Below are 19,091 nucleotides of genomic sequence, written 5' to 3' on the forward strand. Positions count from 1 at the left end.
AGAGTCAGAGATCGGTACCGGGTGCAGTTGAGATTTTTTTTTTCTGACCCCTATGTCCAACCAGCAGTGATTTGGGAGCTGGATTTGTTAGATCTGACAAAAAGTACTTTGCAACAGATTAGTGTCATTTCCGAATTGCTATTGTCCATTTTACGCTATAGAATCTGGGATAAACTCCAGCCCCATGACCCTAATGGCTCTGAAGCGCTACTTTACTTTACAATATGTTACAGTGAATGACATAATCAGTTGGATGATGAAAAGGTTTGAGCTGAGATATTGCCAAGTTTAGTTAGAAGGTCAATTTTTGTCATAAATGATTAAATCAACCTTTTTTGTACATCTTCGGGAAATATCAAAGCTTAACTTCACTTCTAAATAGTTTTTACAGCTAGTCAAGTTGAACAAATATGAAATTTGAGAAAAGTTGCTGGATACCTTTCCTACACATCTGACCATAATTTCTTGAAAAATCAGCCGATTTAATTCAAATATAGATTAAAATGCTCTGGGGTGCACATTCTTTCAGAAAATGAAAAAAAATGCAAATCCAAAATTTTCACCTTCCGACTGATTATGTCATGCACTGACACAAATAATGTCTGCTGTAATCAAATCCCTCACCTAGAATTTCCTGAAGCATCCCAGTGTTATGGTGAGACTCTGCCAGTAATTTGTCTTCTAGACCAAACTTTTTCGCCAAATCCATGTATCTTGAATGAAAAAAGTAATGAGAGAAAATAAAGTAAATAAATAAATAAGTAAGTTAATGAATAAACACATAAATACATTAAGAAATAAATTTAAAATTGAACATAAGATAAAATAATAAACAAATAAGGACAGAAAGAAATGAATGATTAATTGAATAATAAATAAATAAACAAATAAATAAATTTTGATTGATTAAATACATAAATTAATTAATTTTATCAATGAATAAAAAGATTAAAAGATAAATAAATTAACTAATATGCACACTTGTATCTCACCATAATCAAAAACGCATCACAAATTTTCATCTATTTCCTAAACAAGTCACAGGGTTCCAGATAAACATTTCAAATATATTTTTAATCTGCAAACAGCAATACCTAAATATTCGTTAATCTATAATTGGTTGCAGAGTAAGTTATTTTTGTAGGAAAGGGCATTTGGGAAAGAGCTACACATAGCGAGCAAAAAACAAAAACAAATTAAAAACAAACAAGAAAACAAAAACAAAACAAATCTCCTATAAAAATGAGAGCTTTAACTCTTTCAGTGCCATTGGCCGCACTGTGTGGTCATAGCAGAATCTGTTCTACTGGCCAATGACCGTACAGTGTGGCCGGTCTTGACAGGCAAAAATAATAATGTAATCCAATCCTACTTTCTAGAAAAGTACTATAATTTGAACCAATGGTATCATTTGTGACCCTCCGCCTCGAAGCGGTATTAAGTCGGGACTTGGAAAACGAAGAAAACCGATTTTAAAGTGGAAATGGTCAAAATTATCAAATTTCAGTTTTTGGTTGTTTCAGAAACTACAATCATTTTTCTACATGAAAACATAATAATTCAACATAAACATTGACGATAAGTTATATAAATTTCAAGTTTTAAAATGCAACCATCAGTGACACATTCAAAACGAGAGTTGATTTTCTCTCAAAGAGTCACCCTTTCCAAGGCTTAGTAATACCGAGTCTTTTTCTCCACCAATAAGATGTAAGATATCACAGCAAAGGGCGTGTCTTTATCTATCTCAGAGAAAGCATGACTGTTTCCACAATGTCATGGTTCAACCAATAATGAACTTTAAAAACTGTAAACAAGTCTAGGTTTTTCCCTGACAACTTTACAAATGAATGATTCTGATTGGTCAACGCTCATCACATGCGCTGTGGCTGTAGGCCATAATGCTCGGGCGATGCTTCATGACGTCAGAATGCGTGTGTTACATATGTGTGTGTTTGTGCATTTTGATACACACCACGTGCTATGTATCTCTTTGTCTAGCTGCATTGGTGATCGAGGTGAGGGTCCTCCTCTGTCCCTCTTTTTTTATTCATGAAATTATAGGACATGCTAAGACTTAATAGGACAACAGTTACCTAATCTTACACTTACAGTTACAGAGATTGTTGTAGGATAAACATTTAATTTTAAGTACAAAAGCAGAATAATAAATAGAGCCTTCAACAATTAATGAACTCCCGATGGAAATACAGTACGTTTAACTAAAAAATGAAATGGATAGGTAAACAGACAGAAAGACAAACCTATTAATGGATAAGTAGATAGATGGATGGATGGATGGATGGATGGATGGATGGAAACAGAGAGAGAGAGAGAGAGAGAGAGAGAGAGAGAGAGAGAGAGAGAGAGAGAGAGAGAGAGAGAGAGAGAGAGAGAGAGTTGGATGTTCGTTTTGTCGTGCTTTCTTTGTATACTGAAAGAAAAAAAAAAAAGGGGGGGGGGTCTTTTTATTTTTAGACAATGAACAATGTGGTGGAACGCTAAGGAAAACTTGAGAGATTCAATAACATGTTTTCATGTAAGTCACTACACAATAAGCCCCACCCCTCCTCCTCAAGCTGTCATCTGACTCAAAATGGAAACAATGCAATGATTGATTTGACCAGCCCATTTCTTTAATTGCAATCTCATTGGTCAATATGTTTCCAGTTGATTGACTATGACTTACTTTGTAACAAAATGCTTTCTTTAAACTATCCCTACAATTCTTTGCTCCGCCTCCATCCCTTTCTTCATGTCTACCTCACTCTCTCCGTCTCCCTTTTTTTTCTTTCACACATACAAACACACACACACACACACACACACACATACACTTATACAGGTATCAATCTTTATTCTATTTCCCTCGCGTCCTCTTAATGCATAAGCAGTCTCTCTCCCCTCCCCCTCTCGCTCCTCTTTTTCTCTATATATATCTCTCTTTCTCTCTCTCTCTCTCTCTCTCTCTCTCTCTCTCTCTCTCTCTTTCTCTCGCATGTGTGGGTTTGTGTGTGTGTGTGTGTGTGTGTGCGTGCGTGTGTGTGTGTGTGTATATTACTCTCTCATTCTATCTCTTCCTCTCTAATCCTCTTCTTGATAATTCTTTCCCCGCCCACCCGGCTTCACGTAGTTTCAAAACTGTACTTTCACTGACTTTCAGATTATAAACCCTTCTTTTAACTTTTGGTATTTTGAAATCTTATTTTCTCTATTGAATAAGACAAAAATTTCACATTAATAATTCTTATTTCATTGATTCTTTATTTAAATATCAAAAATTCTTGAAAAAGTGAGCAATTGTCGGCATTTTTTTCCAGTGTTTTATTTGTTTTCAGAACATCTTACATAATAATGAATAACTACAAAAGTAATAATTGGATTTTTTCAAAAATTTGTATGTACATTACTAAATGTATAATCTAAGGTCATGCCAAATTTCACTATTCTCGTCAAATTTTCGATGCCCGTATCTAAGGAGTTATCTTTGCCCATTGATTTGACTGTGCTTGAAAACGGTGCCTCACTTCGAAGTCGATTTTCTCAAAACTTGGTTTTCACACTCTCCCTACTTCAAACGGTCATATCTCGGCAATGAATAATCAGAATTGTATAAATTTGGTATCAAATTTTAAAGCATAAAATAAGCTATGATTGGGTACCAAAAACACAAAATTGAAAAATCCGACTTAATACCGTTTCGAGGCGGAGGGTCACATTTCTTTCATCAGAACATTCAATTGGTCATAGGGGGTTATTTTAATTGAAATTTTGTGCCGAATTCGAATGTCGCTTTGTCTTAGCTTGTCATTCTCATGCTGCCTCAATCAGATGTCAGCCATTTTGTGATGGAAATGCGAATATAGCTTCAGCGCTGAAAGAGTTTAATAGAGCTCAATATCCACTGTGCTCAAAGTGCTTAACAATGTGTCCCAAGCCAACAGAAACATTTAACATATTGGACAAGACATGACTACTGTAAGGTGCTGCTAGAATAGATGTGACAGAGACAATGCTGTTACCGGCAGGTAAATATTTTGACTGGGTAGCAGGATCTGTTAAATCTGTTGAAATGGTAGAAAATAATTTGCAATAGACCCCTGTCCCATCTAATAGGTAGCAAGCAATTGCTATTGCTTATTTTGTGTTACAGAAACCAGGATAAATTATGACTACATTAGAGTAATGGCTATGAAGAACTTATAAGCAGTGTTGGAATACGGAGGGGTGCATATAATACTGACTTCATAAACTTTCAGACTCACTTCTGGGCATGCTTCACTGCCGTCTGCATGTTTCCAATGGTTTTGTATGCAATACTAAGATTAAGGTGAAGGCCGCACTGGAGCTCTTTTGTCCAATAAGATGGCATGGAGTCAGGTGATTCTGACCTCCGACCTATCTCTTGCATGATTTCTGCCTCCAAGTGCAAGAGTTTCTCATAGAATATGATGGCCTGGTGCGTGTCGCCATTTTCCAAGTGGAGCGTTGCAATGTTGACCAATGACTTTGTTTGGTATACCTGACAGAAGAATTAAATAACATCATGAAAACAAATTGCATATTTTGATCTGAGACTTTCTGTCTAAATTATAGTAGACCTTCTTAATCCAGTATTATGTATATTCGGCTATTTGTGCGGCTATGTGGTCTAGTGGTATGATACTCGCTTTCAGATCGGAAGGTCCAGGGTTTGAGCCTCACTCGGCGCATAGTTGAGTCCTTGGAAAAGGGTCTTTACTCACATTCTCTCACCGCACTCGGGTTAAAAGTGAGTACCTGGCCGTTAACAGCGTTGTCTTTGTCTGAAAAATTGTAATATCGCCTAACGGGCGTCATGTCCATCCTACATGTTAAATGTTGCTGTTGACCCCTTGTAAACCGCTTTGAGCACATTTAGTAGATATTATGCTATATAAAAGCTCAATTTTTTTTTTATTCCACAAAACAGTCAAAAGCAAATATTCAGCTATAAACATTCCAGTCTACATTAGCAATTGAAAAAATAAACCAAACAGATACACCACCAGGCTTCATTACAACGACAAATTCCATCAGCCATTTGCAAGAACAAACATACAAATACAGTAGAATGAAAATCTAACACCCATCAAGCCTGGCACACAAACACGCACTTGAGTGGGAAGCCAAAAAACGTTAATGAATTCCTCTTAATTTGTTGAATATCACATAGAGGTAATTTCACTTGATCGTTTATGCCCTTCCAAAATAATGTCACTTTGTTACGCTTTCTTCTTATGGGTTTAGTGTTGCTATTAGCTTGAGACACCCTGTAAAGTGTTTTGAACACAAATAGTTGCTAATGTGCAATATAAAAGCTCAACATTTTATTTTTGGTCAAAAGCAACCACCCTTCACCAAACGGTTACAGAGCACTTTGCCAGTTCTATTGCTCATACAATGGGATGCCTATTCATCTTCTTCATTCTTTTGCTCAGACCAATCTTTGTCCAACAACAAAAACAAAATGATACATTGATGTATGTAAATGGTGCTGCTCAAAGCTCGAAGAAATAAATATCATTGTGAAATTGAATGTAAGCTTCAATTTAATATACTAAAACATATAAAATGGACGTTTCAGGTTTCCTCTTTATCAACAAAACAATTTATTGTTTTGTTGATAAAGGGGAAACCCAAAATGGTCCATTTTATCTGTTTTCGTATATTAAAATGAAGCTTAAATTCAATTTAACAATGTTACTTATTACAATAATATAACATATCTGGAGCTGACATGAATTACCTACTATTACTTTCACTTGTCCGCATAACGTGTCGTATTATTTATTGAATCCTAGTCCATTTATTACTCTCTTGGTGAAAATAGTAACATATGACGGCATATTGAAATAGAATACATGTAAAAATAAATTACTCAAGTCAGTATATATCAGTTTATATATTAGTGTCTGTAGCATTAAATAGACAGTAGCAATTGCTTGATATATCAGTTTATATATTAGTGTCTGTAGCATTAAATAGACAGTAGCAATTGCTTGATATATCAGTTTATATATTAGTGTCTGTAGCATTAAATAGACAGTAGCAATTGCTTGATATATCAGTTTATATATTAGTGTCTGTAGCATTAAATAGACAGTAGCAATTGCTTGATATATCAGTTTATATATTAGTGTCTGTAGCATTAAATAGACAGTAGCAATTGCTTGCTACCCTTTTTATAAGATGTTATGATACATTATGTCATGTATATCGATTTTGTATGAGTAACAAAACTAAAATATTAAATGACCAGCATCATCTACTAAGACCATCAGTTATCATGTCAGGAAGGAGTGGTCGCCCTTTCTCTATTTCAACTAAAACAGAGAGACACCGAAAATCTATTCTGACGGCCAGCATTAGATTTTATAATAACAAGCAATAATTATTTTATACAGTTATTTTCGCTTTTTACTTCCAAATAATGTAAATATTAATTAATTTATTTGTTTTGCAATCTTTTCAATTTATAGTGACTATTTTACAGTGTTGAAATTATTCATATCTAAAGCACAACACTGGCTGTAAAACCGCTCCTTATTTATATATATATATCATATTTCCATTATATATTTATCTTACTGTGTAAATTATAACATGTCCGTACAAAAAATTTCCTTTTTGGGATGCACTAAAGTATTATTATTATTATTATTATTATTAATATTAAATATTATCATTATTATTATTATTATTATTATTATTATTATTATTATTATTATTATTATTATTATTATTATTATTATTATTATTATTATTAATATCATTATTATTATTATTATTATTATTATTATTATTATTATTATTATTATTATTATTATTATTATTATTATAAATCTAACAGACCCCATTACCCAATCGCTGCTCGATCAGCAAGGGGTCAAAAAAAAAATGTCAATTGCATCAAGAACAAGTAATGGTCCACATGTTGTGAGTTGAGTGTCCTACCAATTGAGCAATTAAAAACTGCCTAGTCAAATCAAATCCGACCATTTTAAAAGGTAAGTATTGATTTTGTTGCTGGCTGAAAAATGGGTTTGCGTGACTTTGTGGTCTTGTGGTACGGCACTCACCAGCAGATTAGTAGGCCCTCGGTTTGAGTCCTGTTCTGGGCACTGCAAAGAAGTAGAGTCCTTGGAAAAAAAGCTCTCTACTTACATTATTTCACTACATTCAAGTGTAAAATGAGTACCTGGTGGAAATAGCATTGTCACTGTCGAAAATAAATGATTGTAACATCGGCTTACATTGGATTATCAGAGGTGAGAATGACTGGTCACTAAAAAGGAGGAAATTTTTCTGCGCTTAGATCAAGAACCATCCATGCAAAAATGACCTACAAATTTAAATTTCATTAAAAGTTATTGTGATGCAATCCAAAATGTGTCTCCCAGCAATTTCTGACATCACTCGGAGGAATTTCAAAAACTGAAAGTGTAATTATAACATGGTGGTTGTAGTAATGGTAGTGGTAGGGATAATGATGTGGTGGTGGTTGTAGTAGTTGTGGTAAGGATGATGATGTGATGATGGTTGTAGTAGTAGTGGTAGTCGCCACATACATCTCCCGTATTCACAGATTCACTAATGCCCACATCCCATTGTTTCAAGTTGCCCAGAGACGCCAACTTAAAATTTGGCTCACGTAAATTTCAGAAACGATTCCGAACAATTTCAATGCTTAAACAGGAATTTCTGCAAACAAAATATAATCTATTGAGATCTATAATCATCCTAATACCCCTTGTTTCAAATCAAGTAAAGTTCCAAAACCAATTTATGACGTATAAAATATTAAAATGAATGGTAGGTGTGGTGGTAATAATGATATGATGGTGGCTGTTGTAGTGGTGGCAGTAATGATAATGTATGTGGTTGTGGTGGTTGCAGAAGTGGTGGTGGTGATATTGTTGTGTTGGAGGAGGTTGTAGTAGTGGTGGTAAGGATGTGGTAGTGATTGTTGTTTTAATGGTGATAGTGTTGTGATGATGTCGTAGTGGTGGTGGCAATGATGATGATGATGATGATGTGGTGGAGGTGGTTGTAGTAATGGTGGTGCTTCATGAAATGATGGTGTGGCGATGGTGGTGGCTCTAGTAGTAGTGGCAGTGATGATTATGATGATGATGATGATGATGATGATGATGATGATGATGATGATGATGATGATGATGATGGTGGTGGTAGTGGTGGTGGTGATGATAAGGTGTGTACTTGAACGTGATAAGAGAGAATGATGGCTGATGTGAAAAGGATATGATCCACTTTATAGATTTAGTTTTGTCTGACAGAAGAAAAGATAGTGTGTGTTTGTGTGTGTGTGTGTGTGTGTGTGTTTTGTTTGTTTGTTTTTAAGGGTTTACGGCGCTTGCAACACATTAAGGTCATATCAGCGCCAGTAAAAAGGAAGAAAATGGGATAGTAAAAAGTTCTAGAATTACAATTAAAGCACCCAAGAAAAAGTAAGACACAGGGGAACAGAACAAAAAGGGATCAGATGTAGATTCCAAGAGCATACCACCAATGTACTTAGTTTGAGATCACCTATAAGTCTCATCCGGGCACAAAGAGGAATACACTCAAATGCTTACATTATACATTCAAAATAACAAATATAATAATACATAACAGAGAGATGATTTACAAGGAAAAAAATATCATCTCCCAAAACAATAACTGTGCATTTAATTGTTTCCCTTCCAGTTAGGACTCTGGCCAGGGCCAGGAAAAAAACAAGTAATCTCATTCCAAGACAAAGACAGAAAGCATGTTGGAAAACAGATATAAGTGGATAGAAGACATAGTATGTACCCCCTTGCCCACTATTGGAGGTCAGGAACCCCACCCAGGTGTGTGTGTTTGTGTGTGTGTGTGTGTGTGTGAGAGAGAGACAGAGAGAGTGAGAGAGAGGGAGGGAGGGAGAGAGAGAGAGAGAGAGAGAGAGAGAGAGAGAGAGAGAGAGAGAGAGAGAGAGAGAGAGAGAGAGAGAGAGAGAGAGACAGACTGCTCAAAGTGAATATAGTGATAGGTACAGAGAGATTAAAGTGAACAACTAACCGAGGTTAAAAGTACTGAGTGAACTTTATTGTTAGGTGTGAATGTGCTTTATTTGTTAATCGTAATTATTAAGTTAACGTATGTTTCATGTTGGCAATTGCCAGGAAATTAACATTTTAATTGAATCCTCTGAATGTGTGTGTGTGTGTGTGTGTGTGTGTGTGTGTGTGTGTGTGTGTATCATTGTTAAGTACATGAAGGTGAAAAGTGAAAACTTATCGAGGCTACAGAACTGGGTGCATTTTACTGATTTGTGTGTGTGTGTGTGTGTGTGTGTGTGTGTGTGTGTGTGTATCATTGTTAAGTACATGACGATGAAAAGTGAAAATTTATCGAGGCTAAAAAACTGGGTGGACTTTACTGATTTGTGTGTGTGTGTGTGTGAGAGAGAGAGAGAGAGAGAGAGAGAGAGAGAGAGAGAGAGAGAGAGAGAGAGAGAGATAGAGAGAGAGAGAGATAGAGAGAGAGAGAGAGAGAGAGAGAGAGAGAGAGAGAGAGAGAGAGAGAAAAGAGAGAGAGAGAGAAAAGAGAGAGAGAGAGAGAGAAAGAAAGAGAGAGAGAGAGAGAGAGAGAGAGAGAGAGAGAGAGAGAGAGAGAGAGAGAGAGAGAGAGAGAGATCTCAAAGTGAATGTAGTGATGAGTACAGAAAAATTAAAGTGAAAATTAACGAGACTTAAGAAGACTTAAGGGAACTTTATTGATTTTTGTGTGCACGTGTATATGTTTGTAGGTCATTTCAGCGGCATTAAAAAATATATGGGGCTGTAAAAAACATATAGATTTAAATAAGATCAAAAGCACCGGAGAAAAAGTGACTGGTTCAAATAAGGCTCACAAACGGACGCCAAGATCAAACTATCAATGTAGTTAGTTTGAGGTCACCTAAAAGTCTCACCAAGGCACAAGCACAGAATCCTTATGAGAGAAATACAAAATTTAGAACAACAAATCTAACGTCACACAAAAGAGAGATGATACACGAGGACAAACGTATCATCTCCCAAAAACGACTATACATTTAATTGATTCCCTCCGTGCCAATGAATCCGACCAGGAAAAGGATCAAGCCAAGACAAAGGCAGAAAGCAACTCTGATCCATGCAAGTCAAAAGATCCCACCAGGAAGATGATGTGATAGTGGTGCTTGCACTAGAGGTGGTACTGATTACAATGAGGGCAGTGATGATAAGGATGTGGAGATGGTGTTACTGATGATGATGTGATAGTTGCTGTCGTAGTGGGTAGTTGTGGTAGAGATGGTGATGATGTCATGATGGTTCAGGGGTGAGAATGACTGGTCACAAAAATGGAGTTCAAGACCTATCTATGCGACGAAAACGTATAAATTTGAATTTCATTAAAAATTTACTGAGATGCAATCAAAAATGTGTCTCGCAATAATTTCTGACACCACTTGGAGGAATTTCAAAAGTTGAGAGTGTAATTACAACATATTGTAGTAGTAGTAAGAAAAGATGGCGGTAGGGATGATGATGTGATGGTGGTTGTAGTAGGGTCGTGATAGGGATGATGATATGGTGGTTGTAGCAGTAGAGGCGTTGGGAATGATGGTGTGGTGGTGGTTGTAATAGTTGTGGTAGAGATGATGTGGGGTGGTTGTAGTAGTGATAGTTGGGATGATGTGGTGGTGGAAGATGTATTTGTATTGGGAGTAGGAATGATGATGTTGTGGTGGTTGTTGTAGTAGTGGTGGTAGGGATGATGACGTGATGGTAGTTGGATGATGTGGTGGTGGTGGTTGTAGGTAGTAGTAGTAGTGGTGGTGGGGATGATGATGTGGTGGTGGTGGTGGTAGGGATGACGATGTGGTGGTGGTTGTAGTAGTAATGGTGATAGGAATGATGATGTGATGGTTGTTGTAGTACAGGGGGTGGTTGTAAAAGTAGTGGTGATAGGGATGTTAATGTAGTGGTTGTAGTGAGCCTTTTTAAAAGGCGGAAAAGTGATGGTGATGGGCGGAGATAAACCACCATTTAGGCGGAAATCCGCCTTTAGACGGAAGATTCTCAGCCCTGATTATGTGTCGTCTTACATGTTAAGAGTTGCGGTTAGCTCTGGACCCCTTGCAAAGCACTTTGAGTGAATTTAGTGGATTTTGAGCTATTTAAAAGCTCATGTTTTCTTTTAAACCCCCCCCCCCAAAACTTGAGCTTTTATATAGTGCAATATCCACTAAACATGCTCAAAGTGCTTTACAAGGGGTTCCTACCCAATAGCAACACTTAACATGTAGAATGAGACATGACGCCTCTTAGGCAAGATTACAATTTTTTTTCGGACAGAGACAACGCTGTTAATGACCAGGTACTCATTTTACACCTGAGTACGGTGACAGAATGTGAGTAAAGAGCCTTTTCCAAGGACTCAATAATGTACTGAGCAAAGCTCGAACCCAGGACCTTCCGATCCAAAAGTATCATACTACAAGACCACATAGCCGCACGTTATCTTTCTATATGACCATCACATTACCTGTTCATGAGTAGAGAGAGCCAAGGACAGACACTCCTGGTATAACTGAATTGCTGTGTCAACATGAAGCATTTGGGAGTGTGCATTGGCCTGTGTCAGAAGGATCTTCATGGTTACCCCTTTCTGGTTGGTCTGAAAGTTTTTGGCTGCGTCCAATACTTGAATGCAAGCCTCGTATTTCTTGTTTTGGAACAATATCACCCCAATCTCACTCATTTTGACATAAGGGTCCATGCCTGTTGGTGAGAAAAAGATAAATAATTCAACCCTTGTAAATATAGGAAGAAAATAAAATAAAATTATCTAACACCTTTAATGAAGAATAAAATACGAAACAAGAAATGTTTTGGGTTAAATTTCTTCTTCAGCTAAACTACAACCAAAGAGAAACAAAGCAGAAAAACAAAATAAAACAAACTAAAACAAAACAATGATACATGTTGTCTGAAATGATCTAAACAAAATTAGATATAAACATTTATATAGCACATTACTACAGATTTTGCCAGAACAATGTGCTTCACAATGCTTCATTTATTCTTCAGTCGGTCATTTTTATTTCATACAATTCCAGCCACCTTTTAAACATACTTTTAGTTCCAGCACTCATCTGTCATTGATTGAAGTTAGACATTCATTAACATCTGAGTCAATGGGGAAGCGTAGCTCAGCAGTAAGGTCTTTGCTTTGTACCCGAAAGGTACCGAGTTCGATCACCCATGGTGTGCTGTGTGGCCTTGAGCAAGTCACCTCGACCTAGCACAATTTGCGTGCTGCACTGCGGCTAATGCCTGGGTTATTCCAGTCTTACCCTAGAGACAAATTTCCCCTATGGGATGAATAAAGAGAATTCTATTTTTTTATTTTTTTTTCAGAGGGAAAACTTGTACATCATCCCTTACCTGATACAACACCAGGTCTTAAGTTTGGCAACAGTGGACAACAATCTGATCACTGACAATGCTCACAATTAAGTAATTTTCGTTACAGAACTAGAGGTTTTTAAAACTAGAGCATTCATATAGTGCATTATCCACTAAACCTTCTCAAAGCACTTAACAGGGGGTCCCTAGTCAACAGCAACACTTAACATGTAGGATTAGAACAACACATGACGCCTGTCAGGTGATAGTACAATTTTTTTCCCAGTGGAGACAATGCTGTTAAAGGCCAGGTACTCGTTTTACACCTGAGTACAGTAAGAGAATGTGAGTAAAGAGCCTTTTCCGATGACTCACCCTATTGCTGAGCCTTTGATTCCAGACCAGGTTTTAAAAAAAAAAACAATGAAAATAAAATTGATAGACAAACTTCATGTTACATTTCAGCACATCACAAAACAAATTAACTTTATTCCACCAAACTCACTTTTCAAACTATTGGCAAGCTCCTGGGGAACATGGCAGAACTTGGAAACAGTTCCAGCAATGTGATTGGTCACTTTGTCAGCATTCCCAGTATCAAGGTCAAGGGCGGTCAGCATTGACTTAAGAGAAGCCTTATACATATTCATGTGCTGGTACGTCAGTCCTTGAAGTAAGTGACCCTAGTGGAAGATGGGGAAGATGGGGAAAGAAGTAAAAAGTTAATAAATGTGACCCACTGCCTCACAATGGTATTATGTCGAAGTGATTGTTTTGTTTGTTTTTAAGAGGTTTACGGTGCTTGCAACACATTAAGGTCATATCAGCGGCAGTAAAAAAGGAAAAAAATGGGATAGTAAAAAGTCCTAGAATTACAATTAAAGCACCCAACAAAAGTTAAGACAAATGGGAATTAGTTCAAATAGGAAACAGATGTAGATTCCAAGAGCACACTATCAAAGTACTTAGTTTGAGATCACCTAAAAGTCTCATCCAGACACAAGCACGGGTCCCAACTAAGAGAAATACACTCAAATGTTTACAAATCATATATAATATGTAAACAAAACATAATACAGTGCACAACAGAGAGATGATTTACAAGGAAAAAAATATCATCTCCCAAAACTAACTATACATATGACTGTTTACCTCTCAGCCAGGGTTACCGGCCATGGCCAGGACAAAACCAAGAATCTCATTCCAAGGCAAAGACAGAAAGCAAATTGGAAAAATGATATAGGGGGATAGAAGGCACAGTAAGTACCTCCCTGCCCACTATGCGAGGTCAGGAACTCTAACCAGGAAGTGATATTGATGACGTTAATTCAATTTATGGTCAAGAATAAGAAACTTGGGCTAAGTTTTTGTGTTTTATTTCATAGAATATAATATATAATTTTATATAGTGCATCACCCAAAATGTCATATCTATGATCATTAAACATTTTAATTAACTTTTCTGGCATCCGCTTCAATCCGACATAACACCAGTTTGGATCACAAATACAAATCATACAAAAATGAAATGACATGAGAGAGTCTTCATTCTTTGAAAAAGGGGTTCAAATAGCAAAGATCTCTACCGAGATCTCATTTTACAAGTAAGGGACACTTATCGTCTCAAGCGTAATCAAGATTGTTTTCTTTTTTTTCTTTTTTCTAACCCTTCCCTCCAGTCAGGAATGAATGGTTACTCAGATATGTTAGATCTGATGGAAAGCATTTTGCAATAGACTAGGTCTAGCATCTCTGAAAACAGTAGCAAACAATTTGTACAGTTCATTCCATGTAACAAAGGCTGTGACAATTTCAGGCCTTTACGCTCCGAGAGACTTCTTATTTTTACAATTAATAATGAAGAAAATCTTCTATCACTCAAACCATTTTAATTTCACCTTGACCAATTTACTTTATCTCTCCTACTTATTAAGCCCAAAAAAAAAAAAAGAAAAAGAAAAAGGCAGAATAGAAGTAAGGATAGAAAACTTTCATGAGCATCACAATGGTATTTCTCTTCTACGGAATGAGCTTGCATGTTGGGAAGATAATGGCTAAAGTTGCACACATTACCTCACTGCTTTGTGCAAGCTTTAAAGCTTTAAATAACTCAGCTCATTTCAGCTAGTTTCTAAATGTAGATGTTAATTTTTATTAATTTGTAAATAGCATGGTATTCGTTTCTGGGTGCATATCTTGTAAAAGTACCTGGTTCACTATTTCATCCATTTCTTTATTATACATGAGTATTTAATTTATTTATATGTTTACACATTCGTGTTTTAAAGTAATTTTCAAATAACTAATTATATAAATTCATTTACCTATTTTTATGTATGTTGCCATCAAATTTTATGATTTATTGGGAAAGCCTAAGAGTAAATAAACTGAAAATTGAAAGTCTATTTGTCTATCTTGTTTCATGGCAATTTCAATGTGAAAAGGATGATGATTAAAAAGTCAATATTTGATAAAATAAGTACAAAGCGTTCAAATTCACAAATTTGGTTAATCGGTAAACAAAAATAAATTTAGAATTGGAATTCACCTCAGCACTCTCTGGGTTGATTGCAATCATTGTCTCTGCATCTTGGGCTGCCGCAGAAATATTCCCTTTCTGCAAGAACGCCAACGATCTTGCTTGCAACACATGCAAGTCATTGGAGTCAATCTCAAGAGCCTCACTATAAAACTGAATAGCCTCATCAAAGTCGGAGCCTTTGGCAGCTCTGACTCCTCTATCATGGAGTGATTTAACCTGCAAAAAAATTACATATATATATATATATATATATATATATATATATATATATATATATATATATTATATATATATATATAAAATATCATTCATGCAGAGACAAAATATGTACGCAGATTTCTACTATCCACCATGTGTAACATTTCGGTCAAATTCTGGAAAGAGGAACAAATCCAAACTCCAATACCTTTTCTGACACAAGAAATTAAAGTCCATTTGCTTTTCTGACACAAGAAATTAAAGTCCATTTGAAATAAATGAATAGAGGAAATCATTTGCAAATTTAAAGATTTTGACTATTGGGTCAAGTCAATATTGAGTAAAAAAGAAGAAAGAAAGAAAGAAAAAAAGCTGCATTTTGATCTCAAACCCCAAGCATCCTTATATAATCAAAAATCAAAATCAGCCCCAAAATAATACATGATGATAAATGGCGATAACAGCGAGAACCGATTCGACTCACCTCATTGATTTCCTCAGCCTCACTTATTGCCTCACTCCCCTCTGCCAGGCTGGGCAGACTGTAACTGCCAAGTAAAGGCGATCCGAATTGACCAAATCTGTCCATGATGAGATTTTCTTTATGGATAAATCTTTATGTCTGACTCCCGATCAAAGAACGGTAATGCCATCTGAAATGATTAGAAAATAAATAAGCTTCATATTTGTGACGGGCTTATGCAAACATTTGCCAATTAATAAAGTTGATAAAGTAAAGTAGTCTAGTAGACTATACTACTGTGTAGTTGTATGATGATGATAGGTATTATTTTATTTATATGAGTATGTCTTTCTAAAGAAATCAACTGGTCAATAAACCCTTTAACAGTTTCAAAAAGCTAGATATCTATTATTCTTTGGTTTTCGAATTCGATTGTAACAAATAGAAATGTTCATAAAAAATGTAAACAAATATTAAAATTCAAATTGATCCGAGCTCTATTTAAACAAAACATACTTCAACTCTTTGTACAGTTATTTATTTATACACAATGCAGACTGAACATATAAGATGATTGTGATTACATGCCGTAATAAACAACAACAATAACAACAAAATTATATCTACATATAGGAGTACGAGTCAACATCTCCCTCTCCAATAACCATCCGCCATTTTGTATCTATGTATAACAGGAAGTACTTAATATATTCAACGCTTAAAAATAGTATAGGAGATACTCAACGCAGATTCTTTACCATCAATAGGTTTGACAAAGTGGCATTGGCATGAAAATGAAAGGGGTAATGACAAATTAATTACTTGCTACATGTTGGATCCCGCTACTCAGTTTAAAATCATTTACCCCACAAACATATAGACCGGCATGGACGGGTGCAGTTGAGATTTTTTTCTTCTGACCTCCCTGTCGACCCCAGTAGTGATTGGATTGCCTGGTCTATAAAATATGGCGGAAAGTAGTTTGCCATAGGCCAGCTTCCTATTCGAATGATACCAAGCAGGTTTTGTTGTCTGTTCAACGTTACAGAAGCTGGGATAAATTCTGACTTCACTGACATCATGCTCAGAAGCACTGTATTACACAAGGATAAGACTAACGTTTGCTTTCATACAGCCATTAGTTTATTTTAGCAAGATCTGATTTAGGAACTAAAATTTTCCATAAAAGGGTGTTCAGAAAAGCCAGACATCTAAAGATGTAATTTCAGGGGGATTTGAACTAAATTTTTGTTCGCTGGAGTCGCATATCTTGTCGATTTGGACACAGGGTCTATGTGTGGATGCGAACCTTGGTCAGACATAGATTTGGACTATATATAGAATGAAGTTGACGTCACTCGGGCCTTTCTTATTGTTTTTTTTTTTTTGCCATCCGCGTTTATGAGTAATTCTCACTAAACTCTATTAACCAGACTATAAACGTTTAAGGTTACACATAATTTTGTGTGTTGGTACGCTATACTTCTGGATGGCAATGTTATGAGCTTCTTAGTCAAGCGCACACCATCTATAAGAAAGTTAGCATGCAGGGAGTATCGTCGAAGAGTACGTGTTATTCCTTGTCTTTAACAAAATAAAGGGGGTCCCGATAGCTCAGTTGGTAGAGCACTCGCTTCACACGCAAATCTACCAAGATCGTCCCGGTTGCAGTCGAGATATTTTCTGAACCCCCCCCCCCCCTCCCCCCTGTCCACCCAGCAGTGAATGGGTAGCTGAGTTTGTTAGATTTGGGGGAACGTACTTTGCGATAGACTAGCGTCCTATCCAAAGGATAGCAACTAATTGCTATTGTCTGTTTCACGATTTAGAAACCGGGATAAACTCCATGGGCTCCGAAGGACTACTTTACAAAATACAACGACGTTGATCGTGGTTATTGAACGGGTGGATGATAGCAATTGCAAAGTCCAGCTCAGGTGGTGTGTCTATTACAAAGGCTTTTGCATGCGTTACCCAACTAGACTCAAGTGTGAAAGAGTAGGTACCTACGTGACTCTGTAAAACCGATAGTACTATAAAGTACTTTGGTGTGGACTTGCATTGCATGAAATAAAATCTTGGTCCCTGTGGCCCTTTGAGTGAATACTGAAGATAAGAAGAAATATGCGACTATGCGGTCTTGTGGTATGACACTCGCCTTCGGAACGGAATGTTTAGGGTTCGAATCTCGTTCTGAGCAACGCATAGTTGAGTCCTTTGAAGAGGCTCTTTACTCACATCCTCTCACCGTACACAGGTGGACAATGAGTAGCTGGCCGTTAAAATCATCATCGTCTCTGTCAGAAAAAAAGAAAATGTAATAGGATTATCACCTGACAGGCGTCATAATGTCTCTCGTCTTAGATGTTAAGTATTACTGTTAGCTAGGAACCCATTGCAAAGCCCTTTGAGCATGTCTAGTGTATATTATGTGCTATAGATAGAACGAAGTTGATGTCACTCAGGTCTCTGTTATTGCTTTTTGACATCCGCGTTTATGAGTATTTCTCACTAAATTGTATTAACCAGACTATAAAAGTTCAAGGTTACACATGTGTTGGTCTGTTATATTTCTGGATAGCAAATGTTGTGAGCTTCTTAGTTAAGGGCATACTATCTATATGAATGCTCAAATTTTGTTATTAAACAAAGATATACCGTGCTGTATCGCAATTACCTACTCTGCTAACTGGATTATCTGTCCATTTGGACAGGAAGCTAACTTTTTAAATAGTAAATTTATTTTTAAATGACAAAAGACAATTCAAGAAACAAAACAACCCCCCCCCCCAAAAAAAAAACAAAACAAAAAACAAAAAACAAAACAAAACAAAAACAACAACAACAACCCCCCCCCCCAAAAAAAAACCAGCAAAAAAAAAAAAAAAAACAACAAAAAACAAAACAAAAAAAAAAAAACCAACAAAACAACCACCAAAATAAACGAACGAAAAAAAAAAACAAAACAAAAAACAAAAAAATAAATTTATAAAATATAAAAACAACGAACAAATTTTAAAAAACTGAAAATAAAGGAATTTAAAAATCTAACATCAAACTCGAATAAAAAGGAAGAAAGGAAGAAATGAAAGCCAAACAAAACAAAATAAACAAACAAAATAACACGACTGCTTTACTTGTGAGTTAAGCGCAGTACCCAGTGAACTAACGGGGATCCCGATTGTGCGTGGCAATACAAAACATAATAATAATATAGATCAGTTGTATCGACATTGTAAATACAAGTAAACACCTGGATATTTCTGAATTGGGAGTATCAAATGAATAATCAACGATGGGAGGGGGATCATTGACCGCACTATAATCCATGACAGTAATAATAATATCACTAGCTACTCATGCTGGTAGCTGTGGTTATAGGACAGTAGGTGTGGACAATGTGTGGATTGTGTTATTAAGGAGTTAACGTTATTATTATTATTATTAC

General features: G+C 36.1%; 1 protein-coding gene across 2 annotated transcripts in view; it reads right to left on the reverse strand.

The window, feature by feature from the left end:
• The window catches only part of LOC144980033 (uncharacterized), a 65,988-nt gene extending 49,652 nt beyond the window's left edge, over positions 1-16,336 (reverse strand). For both annotated transcript variants that reach the window (XM_078927494.1, XM_078927495.1), the window contains exons 1-7: positions 16,271-16,336; positions 15,665-15,833; positions 14,989-15,198; positions 12,946-13,123; positions 11,578-11,813; positions 4,266-4,522; positions 625-713 (exon numbers count right to left, since the gene is read on the reverse strand). In XM_078927494.1, the coding sequence (XP_078783620.1) occupies positions 625-713; positions 4,266-4,522; positions 11,578-11,813; positions 12,946-13,123; positions 14,989-15,198; positions 15,665-15,769 (1,075 nt within the window). In that variant the 5' untranslated portion in view covers positions 15,770-15,833; positions 16,271-16,336. The remainder of the gene's footprint in view (positions 1-624; positions 714-4,265; positions 4,523-11,577; positions 11,814-12,945; positions 13,124-14,988; positions 15,199-15,664; positions 15,834-16,270) is intronic.
• Between the last annotated feature and the right edge of the window lie 2,755 nt (positions 16,337-19,091).

This window comes from Berghia stephanieae, chromosome 9 (genome assembly GCF_034508935.2).
Source record: "Berghia stephanieae isolate SIO BIC M18660-M18661 chromosome 9, UCSD_Bste_1.3, whole genome shotgun sequence".
NCBI classification, from domain to species: Eukaryota; Metazoa; Mollusca; class Gastropoda; order Nudibranchia; family Aeolidiidae; genus Berghia; species Berghia stephanieae.